General features: G+C 54.6%; 6 protein-coding genes across 6 annotated transcripts; 3 read left to right on the top strand and 3 right to left on the bottom strand.

The window, feature by feature from the left end:
- Positions 1-250: 250 nt before the first annotated feature.
- PG985_001803 (glutathione S-transferase) lies at positions 251-1,421 on the bottom strand (the record flags this gene model as incomplete). The annotated part of the gene is made up of 7 exons (XM_066821572.1): positions 251-459; positions 539-706; positions 783-840; positions 908-1,045; positions 1,109-1,159; positions 1,231-1,266; positions 1,329-1,421. 7 exons carry the CDS (start codon positions 1,419-1,421, stop codon positions 251-253), a joined length of 753 nt encoding a protein of 250 aa, XP_066689004.1.
- Positions 1,422-2,433: 1,012 nt separating this feature from the next.
- PG985_001802 (acyl carrier protein) lies at positions 2,434-3,074 on the bottom strand (the record flags this gene model as incomplete). Its single annotated transcript, XM_066821571.1, has 3 exons — positions 2,434-2,480; positions 2,558-2,687; positions 2,841-3,074. 3 exons carry the CDS (start codon positions 3,072-3,074, stop codon positions 2,434-2,436), a joined length of 411 nt encoding a protein of 136 aa, XP_066689003.1.
- A 706-nt stretch (positions 3,075-3,780) lies between these two features.
- On the bottom strand, positions 3,781-4,604 carry PG985_001801 (uncharacterized protein; the record flags this gene model as incomplete). Its single annotated transcript, XM_066821570.1, has 3 exons — positions 3,781-4,056; positions 4,124-4,244; positions 4,327-4,604. The coding sequence occupies 3 exons, from the start codon at positions 4,602-4,604 to the stop codon at positions 3,781-3,783; spliced, it is 675 nt and encodes a 224-aa protein (XP_066689002.1).
- Positions 4,605-5,443: 839 nt separating this feature from the next.
- Positions 5,444-6,829, top strand: PG985_001800 (uncharacterized protein; the record flags this gene model as incomplete). The annotated part of the gene is made up of 2 exons (XM_066821569.1): positions 5,444-6,463; positions 6,518-6,829. 2 exons carry the CDS (start codon positions 5,444-5,446, stop codon positions 6,827-6,829), a joined length of 1,332 nt encoding a protein of 443 aa, XP_066689001.1.
- A 4,765-nt stretch (positions 6,830-11,594) lies between these two features.
- PG985_001799 (beta-glucosidase G) lies at positions 11,595-14,168 on the top strand (the record flags this gene model as incomplete). Its single annotated transcript, XM_066821568.1, has 4 exons — positions 11,595-11,766; positions 11,828-12,149; positions 12,216-13,224; positions 13,263-14,168. The coding sequence occupies 4 exons, from the start codon at positions 11,595-11,597 to the stop codon at positions 14,166-14,168; spliced, it is 2,409 nt and encodes an 802-aa protein (XP_066689000.1).
- A 1,082-nt stretch (positions 14,169-15,250) lies between these two features.
- On the top strand, positions 15,251-17,579 carry PG985_001798 (mannan endo-1-6-alpha-mannosidase; the record flags this gene model as incomplete). The annotated part of the gene is made up of 4 exons (XM_066821567.1): positions 15,251-15,320; positions 16,071-16,215; positions 16,292-16,889; positions 17,013-17,579. The coding sequence occupies 4 exons, from the start codon at positions 15,251-15,253 to the stop codon at positions 17,577-17,579; spliced, it is 1,380 nt and encodes a 459-aa protein (XP_066688999.1).
- Between the last annotated feature and the right edge of the window lie 401 nt (positions 17,580-17,980).

Below are 17,980 nucleotides of genomic sequence, written 5' to 3'. Positions count from 1 at the left end.
TCTGTTGGATCAAAGTAATGCTAGAATTCAATTCATCCTCCTGAACGTCATTGTTTTAACAGCCTGGAGGAATTCAATGCCATTGAAACCTCCTTTTACATATCCGGCACAATTTGCAAATCATTCCTCCTTATCCCTAATGGCTTAGAGCATGCTTCCCCTAGACCAATCGTCAGTGAAAGATGCTCGCAACACCCTTCCCGCTCTGATGCCGACGTTTTTACTCACATTTTCCCTTGATTCGACTGACTTACTTCTTGGCGTCCTCCTGCTGCCCCTTCATGATCCAAGCCCGAGCCTCGGCCGCGAGCTTCTCCTCCTCCTCCTTGGTCTTGGGCCGCTTCTCCTCCTCGGTGGCGGGCGGCACGTCGGCGCCCTGCTCGAAGGCGGGGCGGGCGCGCAGCTTCTCCACCCACGCCTTGAGGGCGGGGAACTCGTCCAGGTCGATGCCGGCCCAGGCTGTTTACCGTGTCAGCAATGCGGATAAAGGACTGGAAAGGATGGGGAATACGGAGAAGGAGTAGGGAGAGAAACGTACAGCCAGCCTTAACCCAGCCCCAGCAAGAAATGTCGGCAATGGTGCAGCGGTCGCCGACCAGGTAGCCCGACGGCGACTTGGCCAGGTGGGTGTCCATGACGCGGTACAGGCGGCGCGTCTCGTTCTGGTAGCGGTCGATGCCGTACTGAATCTTCTCCGGGGCGTAGCCTGGATGCGCTTCATGTTAGTTTCTCCGGGTCCCGGAATTCGCCGTACCGACAAAAGGGGGAGGGAGGTCACGTACGGAAGAAGTGGTTCGCCTGTCCCTGCATGGGTCCAAGGCCACCCATCTGCCACATTATCTACATCACGGAGCATCAGTGACATGTTCTCGATAATAAGATCCGATCGGGTTGAGAATGAGCTTACCCAGCTGTTGATGTCATAGTACTCCCGGGTGCCCCGAGGGTACGAGATCTTGTGCTCGGTGTCATAGCGGTCTGCGAGGTACTGCAAGATGGAGCCGCTCTCGAAGATGTGGATGGGCTTGCCGTCCTCAAATTTGTCCTTTGCAAAAAATGTCAGTATCCCGAACCGAAGAGCAACCGGACGGACGGGCTTTGGACTTACGGAGATGGCGGGGATGCGGCCGTTGGGGTTGATCTCGAGGAACCAGGGCTCCTAAAAACGCGACGCATGAGTTTCTCTGCTGACCAGCAATGACTGACAACGCGGCTTGCGAGGGCACCTACCTTCTGCTCGTTCTTCGCGAAGCTGATGGGGTGGAGCTGCACGCATAGCATTAGTCCCACTGTCCGAAAGAGGGTCGGGTTCAGAAAGGGGTGCGGACCTTGTACTCGAGTCCCAGCTCGGCCAGGGCGATGGAGGCCTTGATGCCGTTGGGAGTGCGGGTGGTATACAGGGTGATCTCAGAAGGCGCCATGTTAGCGGTAGCGGGCGTAGCTGCGGAGCTGTTAGCGAAGCCGCCGGGCCAAGCTTGGGGGCCCGACTAAGTACGAACCTAAGAGACGGTATTGATAGGTATGGTGCGAGCTGATGGTTGTGGGGGTGCTTGTTTTCGATTTCAAGTCGAAGTCGAAATTTGGAAATAATCAGTGATTGTCTGAACCCGAGATCAAAGATGCCGTTTATATATTTGAAACTACCTGTCCATTCCCCAGTTGTAAGTAATGCATCATCGTGCCGGGCCAGAAATCCCCCGCTTTTGCTTCGATCTGGATTGCTTGATTACAAACCGAGCTTAATAGAAACGGGGCCCCCCGTCCCATCTTCTACAGTAACACCAAATAGATTACAGATTTGGTGGAAACCTTCTATCCCGAAAACGCGACGATGGATTTGTCAACTAGATACATGTGCTCAGTTATGCATGTGCTTGCCGTGCCTCTGTGGGTGCTGCAGCATATGCAGCTGTAGTAATAGTGCCTATCGATGGCGGGACCAATATCACACACAGCAATTAATAGATGTAACCCTTCTTACGCATTGCCTATCTGTCGTCTGTAGGAAGACCGTCGAATTCCGTCAGCATCTGGCAATGACAAATTCACGAAAACTGTGCAGAGTCGTATTCTGACAACTCCTACTCGAGCCCGCAGCGAACTGGTGCACTAGGCACATCGAGCAAGATATCGACATATAGCAATATCACCAACACCTGAGGGAGACGGACACATCGACGGAGAAAAGATCTATACACTAGTACACTGACGCGAGGGGTGCGCCTTTATTGGTGACCACCACATGCCGACATGTCCCCGGTTCTTGTGTCCTCCGATCCGTCGACCGTAGCCAAGACGGATCTCGCGGACCTCAGCCAGATTTCTTCAGTCCGCGTCCCAGCATCTTCATGATGTCATATGTTCTACCATCCGAGGAGCCCCATGGAGAGATGTCGAAGGTATGGTGCGATTTAATATACAGGTCGGATAGGTTTAGTTGGCATCGGGTTGGCTGATGATGTACTCAACGGCCTTGTCCACTGTTGGTGGGGGTGATATCATATTAGCCACTGCATGTCCGGAAACCATGTGCCATGAGCAAGAAGATAGGACTTACCGCTGTGGATGGCATCGGCCTCCTTGTCGGGGATCTCGATGCTGAACTCCTCCTCTATCGCCATAACGACCTCAACGGTATCCAAGCTATCGAGACCGAGGTCGTTGGAGAAGTGGGCAGTGGGCTTGATCTGTACGCCATCATGTCAGTTCAGCAATTTCTTGAAGGGACAATGCAAGTGTCCAATTGGGTCCGGCAAATAGGCAAGCATTTCGTTGACGCCCTCCGACCCCGATCATCCCAATTGTCCGGACCCAAATGCTATGTCGTAGGTGGCACGTACGTTGCTGGGGTCGTTGACCTTGTCGAAGCCCGACAGGATGCCCATGATGCGGCCCTCGACCTCCTCCTTCTTCAGGCCGGCGGCGGCAGAGTACATGCGCACCGTCTTGAAGGCGGCGACCCGCGACGTGGGGGCAGCGGCGAAGACTCTAGAGACGGGAGCAGCGCGGGCGACGGGGCGCGCAGCAGCCCGGGTGGCCACGGCGGCAGAGCGGATCAGAGCAGTGCGGAACATGTTGACTATTTTATTTTCGGGTGTGCCGGGCGAGATACGGGCTCAATTGATCAACAGAAGGAGCGTGGATGCGGATGGGAGGTCGGACGGGGTTTGTTGGGATCCGTTGATGCTGGGAATTATGGAGTGAGAAGCTTCAAATGAAGGTCATGATAAATTTCTCGTCACCAGCAGAGAGAGCGACTCCAGCCAGCTGTCGGAGCTTAGCGTAGCCTGGATCCCCCGAGCCGAGCTCGGGCCACCCCTCTGTTTTGTGGCTTGCAGCTTGGAAATCACTGCGAATTGGAAGGTGGGAGACTCTAGCTAAATTCACGTGACTTTCCCCAGAACTTTCTTAGGTACCTGTATCTAGCCGCGGAAATTCTTCAAAACGGTCGCCGTCACCACTGTATCAATTGCCACTTGCCGCCTCAGGTGAAGACAAAACATGGCGAAGTTATCGGTATAATCAGAGCGAGTTTTACGTGAATCAATGGCTAGAATCAATGTCTACGAATGCAATCGCACGCTGTAGTTTGTGACGATTTGCAAGTAGCCAGTAGGTACTCTACTTAATGCATGCATACACTGAGCAATGAAAGACAGCCCCTGGACGCCCGAGATGGGAGCTTCACAAATGAAATGGTGCTTTTGCTCTTGTTAATATGTACAAGCCGGTATATCAATGACTCCCCCGTCCGAACTCCACTCTTCCTCCAATGCTGGTTTATCGGTAGGGAGAGTCGGCCTTGATGATAGCCGCCAGCTCCGGCTCCCACTTGTCGCCGTTGGCCAGGAGCTTCTCCTTGTTGTACAGCAGCTCCTCGCGGGTCTCGGTGGCGTACTCGGCATTGGGCGACTCGACAATGGCATCGACGGGGCAGGATTCCTGGCAGAAACCGCAGTAGATGCACTTGGTCATGTCGATATCGTAACGCGACGTCCTTCGGGAGCCGTCAGCTCGCTCCTCGGCCTCGATCGTGATGGCCTGGGCAGGGCAGATCTACAGATTGTTTTTGTCAGCCAAATTGGTCTGTCGCGATAGCTGGCATGTACAGGGTGTAACATACAGCCTCGCATAGCTTGCAGGCAATGCAACGCTCCTCGCCGGAGGGGTATCGTCGCAGCGCGTGCTCGCCACGGAATCGGGGGGAGATGGGACCCTTCTCGAAAGGGTAGAAAATAGTATAGCTGCATCACGAGATTCCATCAGTCCAGTGTCTTCTAATTGCAGGAGATTTCCTGCCATGCTCGGCGGGTGCAGACGACGTACGGTGGGCGGAAGAACTGCTCCATCAGGACATACATGCCCCGGAACATCTCCGTCATCAGGAAGACACGTCCGGCGCGGTCGAGGGTGCTCTCCTTCTCTTCGTCCCAAGGGGTGGTGCGTTTCTGGCGGAAGCCCGACGAGGTGGTGCCGGCGGGCGTGGCGTAGGTGCGCTGAGCGACAATTCTGGCCACCATGGCCGTCTGTTGCGGGCGGCGCAGCAAGGCCTGCCGCGACAGCATGGCCGCCGTGGTGGCGGTCGATCTCGTGAGCCCTTGCATGATTGCGCCGATTCGCAATGGCAATGGGGGTGGGCGATTGAGGAGGGGTGGAGGGGAGAGGTGTCGTCGTCGGTCCTGCGTGGAAATTTGGGCAGTCAATTGGCAAATCCAAGGAGCTTTGAGGTCATGATGGCTTTCGGGTCTTCGGGAGTGGACCACCGATTACAAAGGAGCCACTGTGAGTGGCCGGAGCTCCAGTGGTGGGGGGGCTTTTTGCTTTGGCGTGGCTGACAATTGTGGCTGCAGTCAACCATCACCCTAGTTCGTGTTACAGGCTTCTAGACGTACAACTCCAGACCCTAATGTAATCAACTTCTTCTAGATTCCAGTCATGTCTAATGTAAAGCCAGATAGGCTTACTTCTTTAGATCCTTTCGTATGTGACATCTATTGATTTGCCTCAACCCACAAGCTGATCTCATTGCAAACGTCTCTTCACATTCAAACCAGTTCTGTCATTGCTGAAGTTTTGAATCTGCCAATCAAGACCAGCACTAATTCGATGGATTAGCTATTCAAGCTGCTTCGTACTTTTGCACCATTGATATCCATCTTTCTCATTGAGGAGATACTTCCCCTATTAGCACATTCAGCTTCTTGTGCAGCAGCTGCTTGTACGTGAATGATAAGTATGCCAAGGTATCACACACTTGACTTGGGGCTATGGTTACATCCATAGCCCGTGGCAGGCATCCCAACCAATCGAAAGGGGACGTTCGCATATTCGAAAATTATTAGTAGACGCCTGTTCATAACAGGAACGCTTTCCCCGCGCTTTCTCACAATAGCCTCTTCAAACTCCCGTATGTCCATCAATCCAGAACATTGACCGCAAGTCCATGGATTTGTGCGGCCGCCACTTGAAACCCGATCTGTTTAACCGGTCAGGCGCCTGGACTTTCAGACCTCCAGAGGAACAGGCCATCAGGAATCTAAAAATCGCAATAGCTACACACACCCAGGGCCGGGGCTTCAGCTTCGATATCCAAGATGCAACCGAGTCATCCTTCTCGCCTTACATCGAGCAAAGCAAATGCGGGTTGCAAAGTCAAGACAAGCCTGATCCGTCACTAGAGATGTTCTTCATTTCAAGGAATATACAGCACACACGATTCAACGTAACCCAGATTGAGTTCTCGGAACTGATAGAGTTCATCGGGCTTAACCCTGTCCTAGTTGCGTTCGCACATTCTGGCACAACCTGCTTCCGCTACATTACCGGCGAACACGGATGCCATAGCTTTTACTTCAAGGGTATGGGCTACACATTGGCTTGGACATTTGACACGAGAACCATGAAAACAAGAGCGCTGCTTGATCAGGAGCATGACGCGTATGGGAAGCAAACGACAAGTTTCATTCGTGGTGGCGCTTTTGATATTCCGGGGCTTTCAGAGCATCACCTCTACCACCCACTGCCACTAGCTCTGCTGATCTTGATCGATATTATCTTCCAATGTCAACATAACTACCTTCGGGATGGATCTAGCTTGCCTGAAATCGAGGCAATGACCAGATTCGCACGTTCCTTCGCGCCGATAGATGCCACACCACCCAGCTACGATGACCTGTACAAAGCAGCCATGCAGGTCACCCGTATTCAAGCTTCCTGTTCAAGCCTGAACAGGTCCTTATACATTGCAGTATGTGTTGTAGAGGTATTCGACACCCAACACGAGAGCCAGTTCGCACTATTCAACAACTCAACCCACCCACGTGCTGAGGATGTCATGGATCGACATCGCAGTGTCGCCACATCATTGCGTCAAGGAGCACGAGTCATCAAGAGTGAATTGGGTTACTTGTCATTCAGTTCCCAGCAACGGCTGGTCCGGGCAAAAGCCCAGAGTGACATTGTTGTAGGTAACGATATTTAATTGCCGAAAATGAGCGTGAAAGTAACTTTGATCTAGCTACCCATGGCAATCAGTCAGTCTGCCCAGGAGATGGCCAGAGACAACCGGAGAGATACCGTTGTGATGAAGGGTATAGGATACTTGACCTTGCTGTTCCTGCCTGGCACATTCTTCTCCACGCTGTTTTCGATGCCGTCTCTAGGCGGCCCAGGGCTTGTCTCGGAGCAGTTCTGGGTGTTCTGGATTTGCACTATCCCAACCACCATCATCGTCTGGGCAGTCTTCGATTGGTGTACCAACCGCTACTTACGGGATATCCTAGCGCATGCTGAAATTTGGAGAAGAGATACAGACAACCACACCCCCTGAAGACGATTCTGTTTCGTCCGCCAGTGCTTCCTTTCTTCTTTCTTCATTTTGTTGAGACACCGCCACACATAATTCTCGGTCCATTTTGGATTAGATATGCCCATCGACTCATGTTATTATTACTCGTGTTTTCGAAGCGTGTTTACGGCGCAGTTTGTTTGGCGAAAGGCTGGGTGGGGAATAGATAGGGGTAATGAAACAAAAATAGGGGTAGCTAACGTCAGTTACCATCTAGCAAGACTGAACAACAACGTTGGATTGTTTTGCTGCTGTTACCACCTTGAGTGAAACCAGTACATGTAATAAACAGAACAGAATATCTTATTTGGAAGGGAAATATCCAAGAACAAAGTCACGCACTAGCCGCAAATCGGACGCGAGCTCCGTCAATAGCGACTATGGATTATACCTCGAAACCACTAATGCCTTTAAACTCTTCTCGCCCACGGATGAAAGAAAGGACTCCTAAATCATATGTATTTCTGAAGTTGTCCTTGCCCCCCTTATCGCCAGGCAAGTCGAATGACCAATGTCAAGATTTTGAGCAACACTTTCATTACACCCCAGAAGAAAGTAGAAGCCGCTACCAGGCTGCTCTCGCATATCATGACATTATCAACAACAAGATAATCATGCTATTCAATTGCCATTGGATATAGGGATCGAAACCTGGCTCAGGAGAACGAAATACAGAGATCATCAGCAGTTTCTCATCCGAAGCTTCTCCTGTCACAAACGATAGCAGAAGAGTCACAGTGGTAACATGAAAGGGCGTTCAGTCTGTAAGATGTGGCATGACTTTACATTTATGTTCACCTCAGCAATCTCTTTCCCAATCAGCACTAATACGATGGGCTTAGACGGGGCTGTGGCTGCGTGACTCGAAACTTGGGAAATGCATTAGTAGTAGGTCTAGAATGAAGCTTTATCTTCTTGCATGGGTATTTTAGTGAGTACGGACCGTGAAGGTCGAAAAATTGATACTGCGGGATGTGGTTCAATTATACATGGCGATAGCAAACACACTCCAGTGAACCACCCAACCCAAGGCGTTGGCCCTAGGTACGTTCTGGGGTATGTGAACCTGATAGCCATCATGATTGTCTTATCCATATTATGTACAAACCCCCAAGGACTGCCAATACGATGACTAGAGATCGCGACTAACGCACGCCGGCACACCAGATGTGGAGCTGCGACGGTATGCAGGTCAGTCAGGGGTTATCTGCCTACCAATCACCGACAGTACCAACTGCCTGGACTGTCGCTGATCATGTTGCTAAATCAAGCCCCAGTACAAGGCTGCCGTGAAGCTGAATAGCCGCAAACGCCTTGATTAGTGGGACGTAGGGCCAAGCAAGCGTTCGTGGCTTGCCCATATCACCATGATCACTGCTGTTGGGGTCCTCGCCCCTGGATCTGTTGCTAGATCATAGCCAAGAGTAAACAGCTGAGACTCTGGACTTATTCAGCACGAGCTTGAGTATCAGGACGGGGTTACTTTAATCACGAAGACCCGAAGACATTGGCGGTAAAGGAAGACATTCTTCTTATTAGGCGGATAAGTCGCTAGGGAACCGGACAGTGCATGTTATACCTGAGATGGTTCAACTCTTACTTGAACACTGTATGGGGTGGCATACAACTGGCAAGGTACCATCCGAAAAAGAGACTTCCTGGACTACTGTGTGTAGGAGCTAACGGGGGTATAAGGTGTAGCCCCGTCAATACATTATGGTTAGGATAAAGGGGTTGTGCCGTTTCGAGCGGTAGAGTGGGACGGTACATGCCGTCGCTATTGTACCTGAATATCATCTAGAACCAGATGCATCCACTATCAATACATAGCCTATTGGAATGCGGGCCATGGTCGTGTTAAAGAGTCTTATAACACAGATGCTGAGGAAGCTGATTCGCTTGGACAAAGTTGTTGATGAAGGGCGACAACGTACGCACCTTCTCACCACGGTGCTTAAAGGGCATTACTTACATGGGAACGTAACGAGATAAACATATCATGCACATACATAACGGCAAAGCTATGGTCAATATGCAAAATCAACGGCTGTGATATCGCACGAATGAAGCTAGACCTTCGTTGAGTTGTCCCCGACGAACGGCGGCCGAGAGCAAAGCCACTGGCTGAACTGACCGAGATCGAGATTGGCTGCTGGAACGTGTGGAATGAACCGTTCAATTCTTGGCCCGAGGTGGACACGTGTGGAGCGGCCACCTCGGATCGAACGTTTCCTTGCCTCCTTGCCAGCTTGCGCCATGGAAAACCGGCGGGCGAGTCGCTGAAAACATGCCGTCGGGCAACCGAAGCGGCACAGACGGCAATGGAAGCAAAAGCGATACACGCGAGATTCAGTGTGTGCGCGAGACGGGTAGATAGGTAGACGGGAAACCCATCATGATCGAATGACGTTTCCTTGTGCAGCGGTACTCACTCATAGTTTGTGGGATGATGTTTAATGTTGGTAGGAAAACTCGGTGTGCTCACCGGGGGAGACCAGACCCCCGGGAGTGGGGCCCTGTTTTTTGTTTGCCTGCTGACCTGGGGAAGGCCGAGGTTTCCGTCCAGCGCATTTACAGTTAATTTCTCGTCTTCACCCATGTTCGCTGTCACGTCACACACCCAGGCATTCTCCGTTGCAGTGGCCCATTGCGATCGTCGGCTGTTGCGATATTTGCACCTGCTGTCTGGTACTGTCGCATGTCGCATCGCTTTGTAGGTACAATACCCCGTAGGTATACTGCAATTCTTTTAAGGCAAGCATCACGTCAAATCTGGGGAACGCCGATGAGCAACCGAGAGAAGCTCACGTGCGTGGAGAGTTTTCTATGCAGAAATTCGGCGATATCGCGGCTGATCCAGTTATACTCGACTGTTTGCGCCGGGAAATTCTCATGATGTGACGACAGAGCACGATTCGTGGGGTTGTGGATGAGCAAAAAGGTTGGTAGAGACAATTGCCAGCGTTGGGCAGGAGACAGAAATCGTGCAACCGCAATTGGAAATACCGGCGCTGGTCAAGCCATAACCCACCCCCAATTCTCCAACTCGGCCAGCCTGCAGGTCATCAGCTCCAGCAAAGCCTTGTGCGGAGTAGCTACTCTGGGAAGTGCAAGCGCCCAAGGATGGAGAAACGCGGTCTTTTTTTTGCTGCCAGTGCGGGCAACCCGCAACCAGAATCATTTCCCCGCAACGGTCGGCTTTTGCCCGAGTCAGAAGTGGGCACGGAAGCGTGCGCACATAGGCAGCCCAAGATTAAGTCATCTCAGCCAGCGCAGCGAAAGCAGGGCAACCCGTGGCTTGGGAATCAGCGCTGCTCGCTCGGCAATCTAGGGACGAGTCATTTGCCGCGAACACTGGTGGTGCCTTCGCGATGCCGATGCCAGTCCTCATCAAGACCGCAATCCCGAGGTGCTATCCTTACCCTGCCTGCTTTTGGCCCTCGTGCCATGCCATTTCTTTCAATAAACAACGCGACCAGTTCGAGCCAAGGTCCCAAAGGGCCGATTAGACAGTGTGGGGAAGGCTGGAAACCTGGCCTGCTTCCCCAGTTTCTGCGCTGACCGCCCGCATCAACGTCATGAGACAGCCTTGGCTTTGCGACTACGGGAAAACATCGGTCGTCTTGTTGCTCTCGGAGGATTTCCTTTAGCAATTCTCTACGACTCTACGAAAAACGCCAGGCCCTTCCCGACAACAGAACGTGGGAACCCGAGTCTTGGGGTTGGAGGTGGAGCCTTGGGAGAAAAGTCTGGAGATGCCCATGTGGAGACAATATCGCTCACGCTGACTTTCACTATGCCTCATCCGAACAGCTTTCTCCAAATCACAGCTGACCCGGCGCATCTACACGCCTCACGCCTCTCTCCAACGGACCTTTGAGGAGATCTGCCCTCAGCAAGGAATCCGGCCATCTGTCGGGTCCCAGATGCATCTTGCATGAAACTGTGAGCTTTTCTATTGTTGCCATGTACAGACAGTCCAATCATCTGCCAGCCATGACGACAACAAGAGCCAGCCCGTGGCCCGACCCGAGCCTAGCTGGCTAGCTGCACTGCGTATTCTTGCCTAGCTGAGTAGCTGACAAACGGATTGATGATGCTAACCACAATTGCATGATATCGTGGCTTGCTTGAACGTTTACCCCGTGGGCCAATTAACCCGCACTGCATGGCACCCATGGCCCTTCCTGGCTCCCTGGCCTGCACCTCCTCCACATTCCACCCACAGAACACGGCGACACCTCGGTCCAGGGAACTTGCCTGCCCCGGACAACCAAACGTCTTCTCGAAGCTGTTGTGCTTTCCATACAGGGCATGGGTCAACTGCTTGTATGGTACGGGCGGTACTTCGCGACCACCGAGCCTGCCTGCCCGACCTGCCTGCCTGACCGATGTCATTGGTAGCGCGCCCAGAGTTCCAGTCCCGCTCACAATCAATATTCATGGCTGGGGACCTTGCTGCTCCCCCCATGGACACCAATGCCAAGCCAAGGCCTTTGTCCGTCCACCTTCCCGACGGTTCGTGTGTAAGTACACACGGGACAACGTGTGCGGGGTTCGATGAGGACATGACCTCGACAGAACCGGAAGCAGCCCGACGTGTAGCATGTATCTCGTAGACCTACGTGACCGCTGCAACCGGCGGCCAGCTTGACTCGCCGCGTATAAAGACCCGACGCCCTCCCCCTCTCGGCTAAAATGAAAGGACAGCCTCACAGCCAGCGCCAGTGTCAATCATCATCTCACCATGGCTTCTCCCCGGATCCTGCTCTTGTCAGCTCTCGCGGCCCTCGCGCCTGCCACCAACGCCCAAAACTTTGGCGGCGGCAGCCGAGGCGCTGACGACTTCACCTATGTCCAGCCCTTGAACACCACCATCCTCAGTGCTTATGGACACTCGCCCCCGGTCTATCCTTCTCGTAAGTCTCGAGCTTCTTTGGCCTCGCCATTGCCGCTGGACCGCAGCTAACTCCAAGATAGCCAAAATCGCCGGAAATGGCGGTTGGAAGGACGCCATGGCCAGAGCCCAGGAGTTCGTCTCCCAACTGACTCCCGAGGAGAAGGCCGACATGGTCACCGGTGCTGCTGGCCCTTGTGTCGGCAACATCCGGCCCATCCCTCGCCTCGGCTTCAATGGTCTGTGTCTTCAGGACGGACCTCTGTCCATCCGTGTCGCCGACTACGCCAGCGTCTTCTCCGCCGGTGTCTCGGCCGCCGCCTCGTGGGACCGCAAGATCCTCTACGAGCGTGGTTACGCCATGGGTGAGGAGTTCAAGGCCAAGGGCGCCCAAGTTGCTCTCTCGTAAGTTGATCTTTACATGGCACCGTGGCTACTTACCAAGTCCATCTCACTGACCTACTCTACCAGGCCTGTCTGCGGTCCCCTCGGACGATCCGCCTACTCTGGACGCAACTGGGAGGGCTTCGCCGCCGACCCCTACCTGACGGGTGTGGCCATGGAGGAGACCATCAAGGGCCACCAGGATGCTGGTGTCCAGGCCACCCCCAAGCACTTCATCGGAAACGAGCAGGAGACGCAGCGCAACCCCAACTTCGACGAGACTGGCACCAACGTCATCCAGGAGGCCGTCTCCTCCAACATTGACGACCGCACCATGCACGAGCTCTACCTGTGGCCCTTCGCCAACTCGGTCCGCGCCAACGCCGCCTCCGTCATGTGCTCGTACCAGCGCCTCAACGGCTCGTACGGTTGCGAGAACTCCAAGACCCTCAACGGTCTGCTCAAGGGCGAGCTCGGCTTCCAGGGCTACGTCATGTCCGACTGGGGTGCCGTCCACTCCGGCGTCGCCTCCATCGAGAGCGGTCTCGACATGAACATGCCCGGCGGTCTCGGCTCCTACGGCATGGACCCCACGCTCGGCTCCTTCTTCGGCAAGAACGTCACCACTGCCGTCAACAACGGCACCCTCGACGCCACCCGCCTCGACGACATGATTGTCCGCATCATGACCCCTTACTACCACCTCGGACAGGACAAGGACTTCCCCACCACCGACGCCTCAAGCGGTGTCCTCAACACCTTCTTCAAGAAGAAGGACTGGAAGGCCGAGGACTGGAACATGACGGGCGAGAGCAGCCGCGACGTCCGCGGCAACCACGGCGACCTGATCCGCAAGCACGGTGCCGAGGCTACCGTTCTGCTCAAGAACGTCAACAAGGCCCTCCCCCTCAAGGCTCCCAAGTCCATCGCTGTGTTCGGAAACGACGCCGGTGACATCACCGAGGGCTTCCTGAACCAGAAGGACTACGAGTTCGGTACTCTGGCTGCCGGCGGTGGCTCTGGTACCGGTCGCCTGACCTACCTGATCACCCCTCTCGAGGCCGTCAAGGCCCGCGCCAAGAAGGACGGTGCCCTCGTGCAGCAGTGGTTGAACAACACCCTGATCGCCTCGAGCAACATGACCGACCTCTGGAACCCCACTCCCCCGAGGCCTGCCTCGTCTTCCTCAAGACCTGGGCCGAGGAGGGCGCCGACCGCAAGCACCTGTCGGTCGACTGGGACGGCGAGGAGGTCGTCACCTCGGTCGCCAACTACTGCAACAACACCATTGTCGTCACCCACTCCAGCGGCATCAACGTGCTGCCCTTCGCCGACCACCCCAACGTGACCGCCATCGTGGCCGCCCACTACCCCGGGCAGGAGTCGGGCAACTCCATCGTCGACATCCTGTACGGCGACGTCAACCCCTCGGGCAAGCTGCCCTACACCATCGCCTTCAACGGCACCGACTACAACGCCCCGCCCACGACCCAGGTCAACACCACCGGCATCGACGACTGGCAGTCGTGGTTCGACGAGAAGCTCGAGATCGACTACCGCTACTTCGACGCCAAGAACATCTCGGTCCGCTACGAGTTCGGCTTCGGCCTCTCCTACACCACCTTCGAGCTGGCCGACGTCAAGGTCGAGACCCTTGAGCAGGATATTGCCGCCACTCCCGCCGACGAGCCTATCCAGCCCGGCGGCAACCCGGCCCTCTGGGCGCCCCTCTACAACGTCACCGTCGAGGTCAGCAACACGGGCGACGTCGACGGCGCCACCGTGCCCCAGCTGTACGTCAGCTTCCCCGACAGCACCCCGGCCGGCACGCCGCCCCAGCAGCTCCGCGGCTTCGAGAAGGTTTTGTTGAAGGCCGGCGAGAAGACGACCGTCAGCTTCGAGCTCATGCGCCGCGACCTCAGCTACTGGGACATCGTCTCCCAGGGCTGGGTCATCCCCGCCGGCGAGTTCACCCTCAGCGCCGGTCTCAGCAGCCGCGACTTCCACGCCAAGGCCAAGGTTACGCCCATCAAGGCTTAAGCAGTCTTGAAGGGGGTTTTATTAATTCTGTATTATCCCGAGAGAAAGGAACGATTGTAACGCTTAATGGCTAGTTTTTATTTATTATTGCTGCCTCCTAGGGGTGGTTAATGTATATCATGAATCGAATGAGTTAAATCAGTTGGGGCTTTTCGCGTCTTTGTGTGATGATGATGCCTTGACAATGGTGAAGTGGCTGGTCGGACAGCAGATTGCCACTTGAATGCAGTCTACTTCCCGGGTATATGCTAGTATCGCTGGCCTCGTATTTCAACTGGCCAAGAATATGATTTCGATTGAAGGCAGTCAAATGCCCATGTAGTCAGTCAAATGCGACTCGGGCGAAACGAGGAAGGTCATATTCACGAGGCGATCAAAGAGCGGTATTCCAACAGTCTGGAACAGCACCAGAAAAGAGCAGAGTAGGGATTTTGAAGGTCTTGGTTCGCTGATTATGAGAAATCCATTACGGGGTTGATGCTGTCTTGCTTTTAAAACATCGCGTGCCAAGTGCCAATGCGTGCCAAGCCCAGCGATGATGGCTGCAGCCGTCAGAGGCGCGCGTTCGAGAAGAGGTCATGTCGTTCACTCGAATCACCTTATCCGCCAGCTTCGTCCCATTTCATTCATCCGCTCATCATTTGGACTTGCACAAGAAATGTTCGGTCAACTCAAATTGGGGCGGAAAAAGCGACCGACGAATTGCACACTGAACGGCCTTCAATTAATTGAGCAGTCGGTGAAAAAACACTTTGCCAAGAAGGACAGCCAGATGCGCCCGCCAAGTGTCTTCGGCTTGGCAGTCCGCTAGCCAATTGCTCGGCGCCCCCTGAACCCGAACTTCCTTCTTGACTTCCCTCGGTCGTCATTTCCTCCAGACTCTTGGATGGCTCTCGAAGTCTCATCCCGTATGGCTCCTCATTTCTGACAAGAGGATCGAGACCGTACAGGCGGCTCGGCAGCGACCGAATCGACCAGACCGTCCGATAATACGAGATTAGCGCCGAGACGCTAGCAGCTACACTGTCACCGCGAGGGTACTTAGTTTACCGGGCCATGCACCCTGACACACGGGGTGCCGCATGGGCCAGCCGACTCCCGAGATGCAGCAGCGTACGACAAAACTGGCCGAGCTGAGGGTTTCTGCTGAGGGTAAGTCTTCTTGGCGGCTGTATGATTGGCCGGCGATCTGTCCCATAGTCCCCAACGCCCAGCGCTCGCCGGCCTCTCCCAAGACTTCGTGGTGCTGCGCCTAACGAGCCAAGCCCTTGGATGCCGAGTCTTGGAAGTCTTGATGTTTGAGGCTATGCCAAACAACAAGAACATTGGCAGCAAATAAGCCAAATGAGCCCGACCATGATGGGGGCGGGCGCCCATCACTCCGGGAGGAGCTGAAGCTCCCCCCATATTGTGTCAACGAATGCCATGTTTCCGATGTCGAATCTGTTCTTATTTTTTGATACCTTCCTGATCTTCCAATCTCTGTCCTGAGTCAATATCCTGCTGTCTTTACATTTCCCGATGGGATTTTTTACAATCGCTTGATACCCCCACCTTATCGTTCGGCGAAATACCAGCCTATAGTATTCCTAATCGGCTGATCTACATTGCTTGAAGCAATCCCAAGTATCCGAAAAGAGCTTGTTCCGCACATAATTAAAGGGGGCATCCGACGAAGAGAAGAATCGGGCCTGCCTATACCACACACATTCGCTGCCGCCGCTAGTCGGGGCACATTACTGTCAGGAAAATATGAGGGTATCAAGATGGACCGCGGCAGGACTACTATCGCTTCCTGGCGCTTTAGCCGCGCTGGCAGCCCCAGATTTCACCAGCAAAGGTCGGTTTCCCCGGATGAAACGTCGGGACAATGCCCGCTCCCCGTGCTAACACCAACTTCAGACTCGTTAGCACAGACGGCCGCCGAGGTTGCGAAGGACCTCCTCAGCTTCTATAAGGGCGAAGACCCGGGCTGGACCTTTGCCATCGGCATCCTGCCCGGCCCGCCACCGGATGGCGATTACTTCTGGTGGATCGGCGGTGCCATGTAGGTCACCTCTCCTCCATTGCATTTCCTATCATAATGCAAAGAAAGGCACCAGCTAACGAATACACGTGTTTAGGTGGGGGACCTTGCTCGACTACCGCCAGCAGACCGGAGACAAGCAGTACGACGCCATCATCACGCGGTCCCTAGTAGAACAGAGCGGCGAGAAAAAGGACTTCATGCCGGCCAACTGGACGGCCACCATGGGCAACGACGACCAGGGCTTCTGGGCCATGACGGCCATGCTGGCGGCCGAGACCAACTTCCCGCCGCCGGCCCGCGAGACGGGGCTGGACTGGCTGGCGCTGGTGCAGGCCGTCTTCAACGAGCAGTCGATGCAGGAGCGCCGCGTCAACCAGCCCAACAGCAACTGCAACGGCGGGCTGCGCTGGCAGGCCTTCAGCATCAACAACGGGTTCGACTACGTCAACACCATTTCTAATGGTATCTACTTCAACCTGGGCGCCCGCCTCGCCCGCTACACGGGTAATGATACGTATGCCGAGTACGCCGAGAAGACGTACGACCTGCTCGAGCGGCTCAAGTACATCGACGCCGAGGGCAACGTGCACGATGGGGCGCACCTGCCCGAGAACTGCCTCGATGTCAACAAGCTGCAGTTCTCGTACAATGCCGCCGTCCTGATCCAGGGCGCGGCCTTCATGTACGACATTGTAAGTTGCTACATGCCATATTTCATACCAGCCAACACATTTTACGATGCATTCTTGTTTGACATCGTCAATGTTCCATCTCCTTGAACCCCCTTTTACTAACGTACGCGCCCCCAACCCCAGACGAACCAATCCCAAAAGTGGAAAGACCGCCTGGACCTCCTGGTCGACCGCTCCCTCTCCGTCTTCTTCCCCCAGGGCGTCGCCATCGAGTACGCCTGCGAGGGCGTCGGCAGCTGCAACGTCGACATGCGCTCCTTCAAGGGCTACCTGCACCGCTGGGTCTCGCAGGCCACGGTGCTGGCGCCGCACCTGAAAGATAAAGTCATGCCCGTCTTTGAGAGCTCGGCGCGCGCCGGCGTGGCGGCCTGCGACCGCGGCGACAACGGGCAGATGTGCGGCTTCGAGTGGGCCCAGGGTGGAGGGGCCCAGTCGCCCAAGCAGACGAGCGCCGTGCACCAGATGAACGTCCTGGGCGCGCTGACGGGGCTGATGATGAAGGAGGCGGAGCCCCCCGTTACTAACGCGACGGGCGGGAGTAGTAAGGGGGACGCCGGCGGCGGCAATGCGCTGCCAAACTTGAGGGCCATGAAGCCCATCACGGCGGCGGATCGGGCCGGTGCCGGGATCCTGACGTCGCTTGTTTTGGCCGGCTTCGTGGGCTCGTGTGTTTGGATGAGTTTGAATTAAGAGTGTCGTGCAGAAGCAACGGGGCTTTTTTTTAATCTTATTTGGGGATCAGGTCACACTTAGCATGGCGTTTTAATCTAATTCATTGGACTTATTCTAGTCTACTATTTGAAGCTGATGTGCATGTAACAACATGATCGGGTGTGATGCTTCTCGTCGTCCAGCTCTGAATCATCATCAATCATGCATCTCGTCATTTTTTTTCTCTGACTCTTTTCCACCAGGTCTTTCTCATCCACGACATAGTGCCGTTTTCAACAGATAGGCAGGAACTCTCCTCGTCATTGACCAATCACATCTCGCAGGCTGAGAGGTCGTTGACCTGTCACTTTTACAGATTGCACAGAAGAATATCCCGGCTGGCGCGTATACAGTCTCTTTTTGATTGGCCCCCTGCCTCG

The sequence above is a fragment of the Apiospora marii genome, assembly GCF_038362585.1.
Source record: "Apiospora marii strain CBS 49790 chromosome Unknown utg000002l_segment0_segment0, whole genome shotgun sequence".
In the NCBI taxonomy this organism is placed as follows: domain Eukaryota; kingdom Fungi; phylum Ascomycota; class Sordariomycetes; order Amphisphaeriales; family Apiosporaceae; genus Apiospora; species Apiospora marii.
The sequence above is the reverse complement of the archived record's forward strand: the minus strand, read 5'-3'. Positions and strand labels throughout refer to the sequence as shown.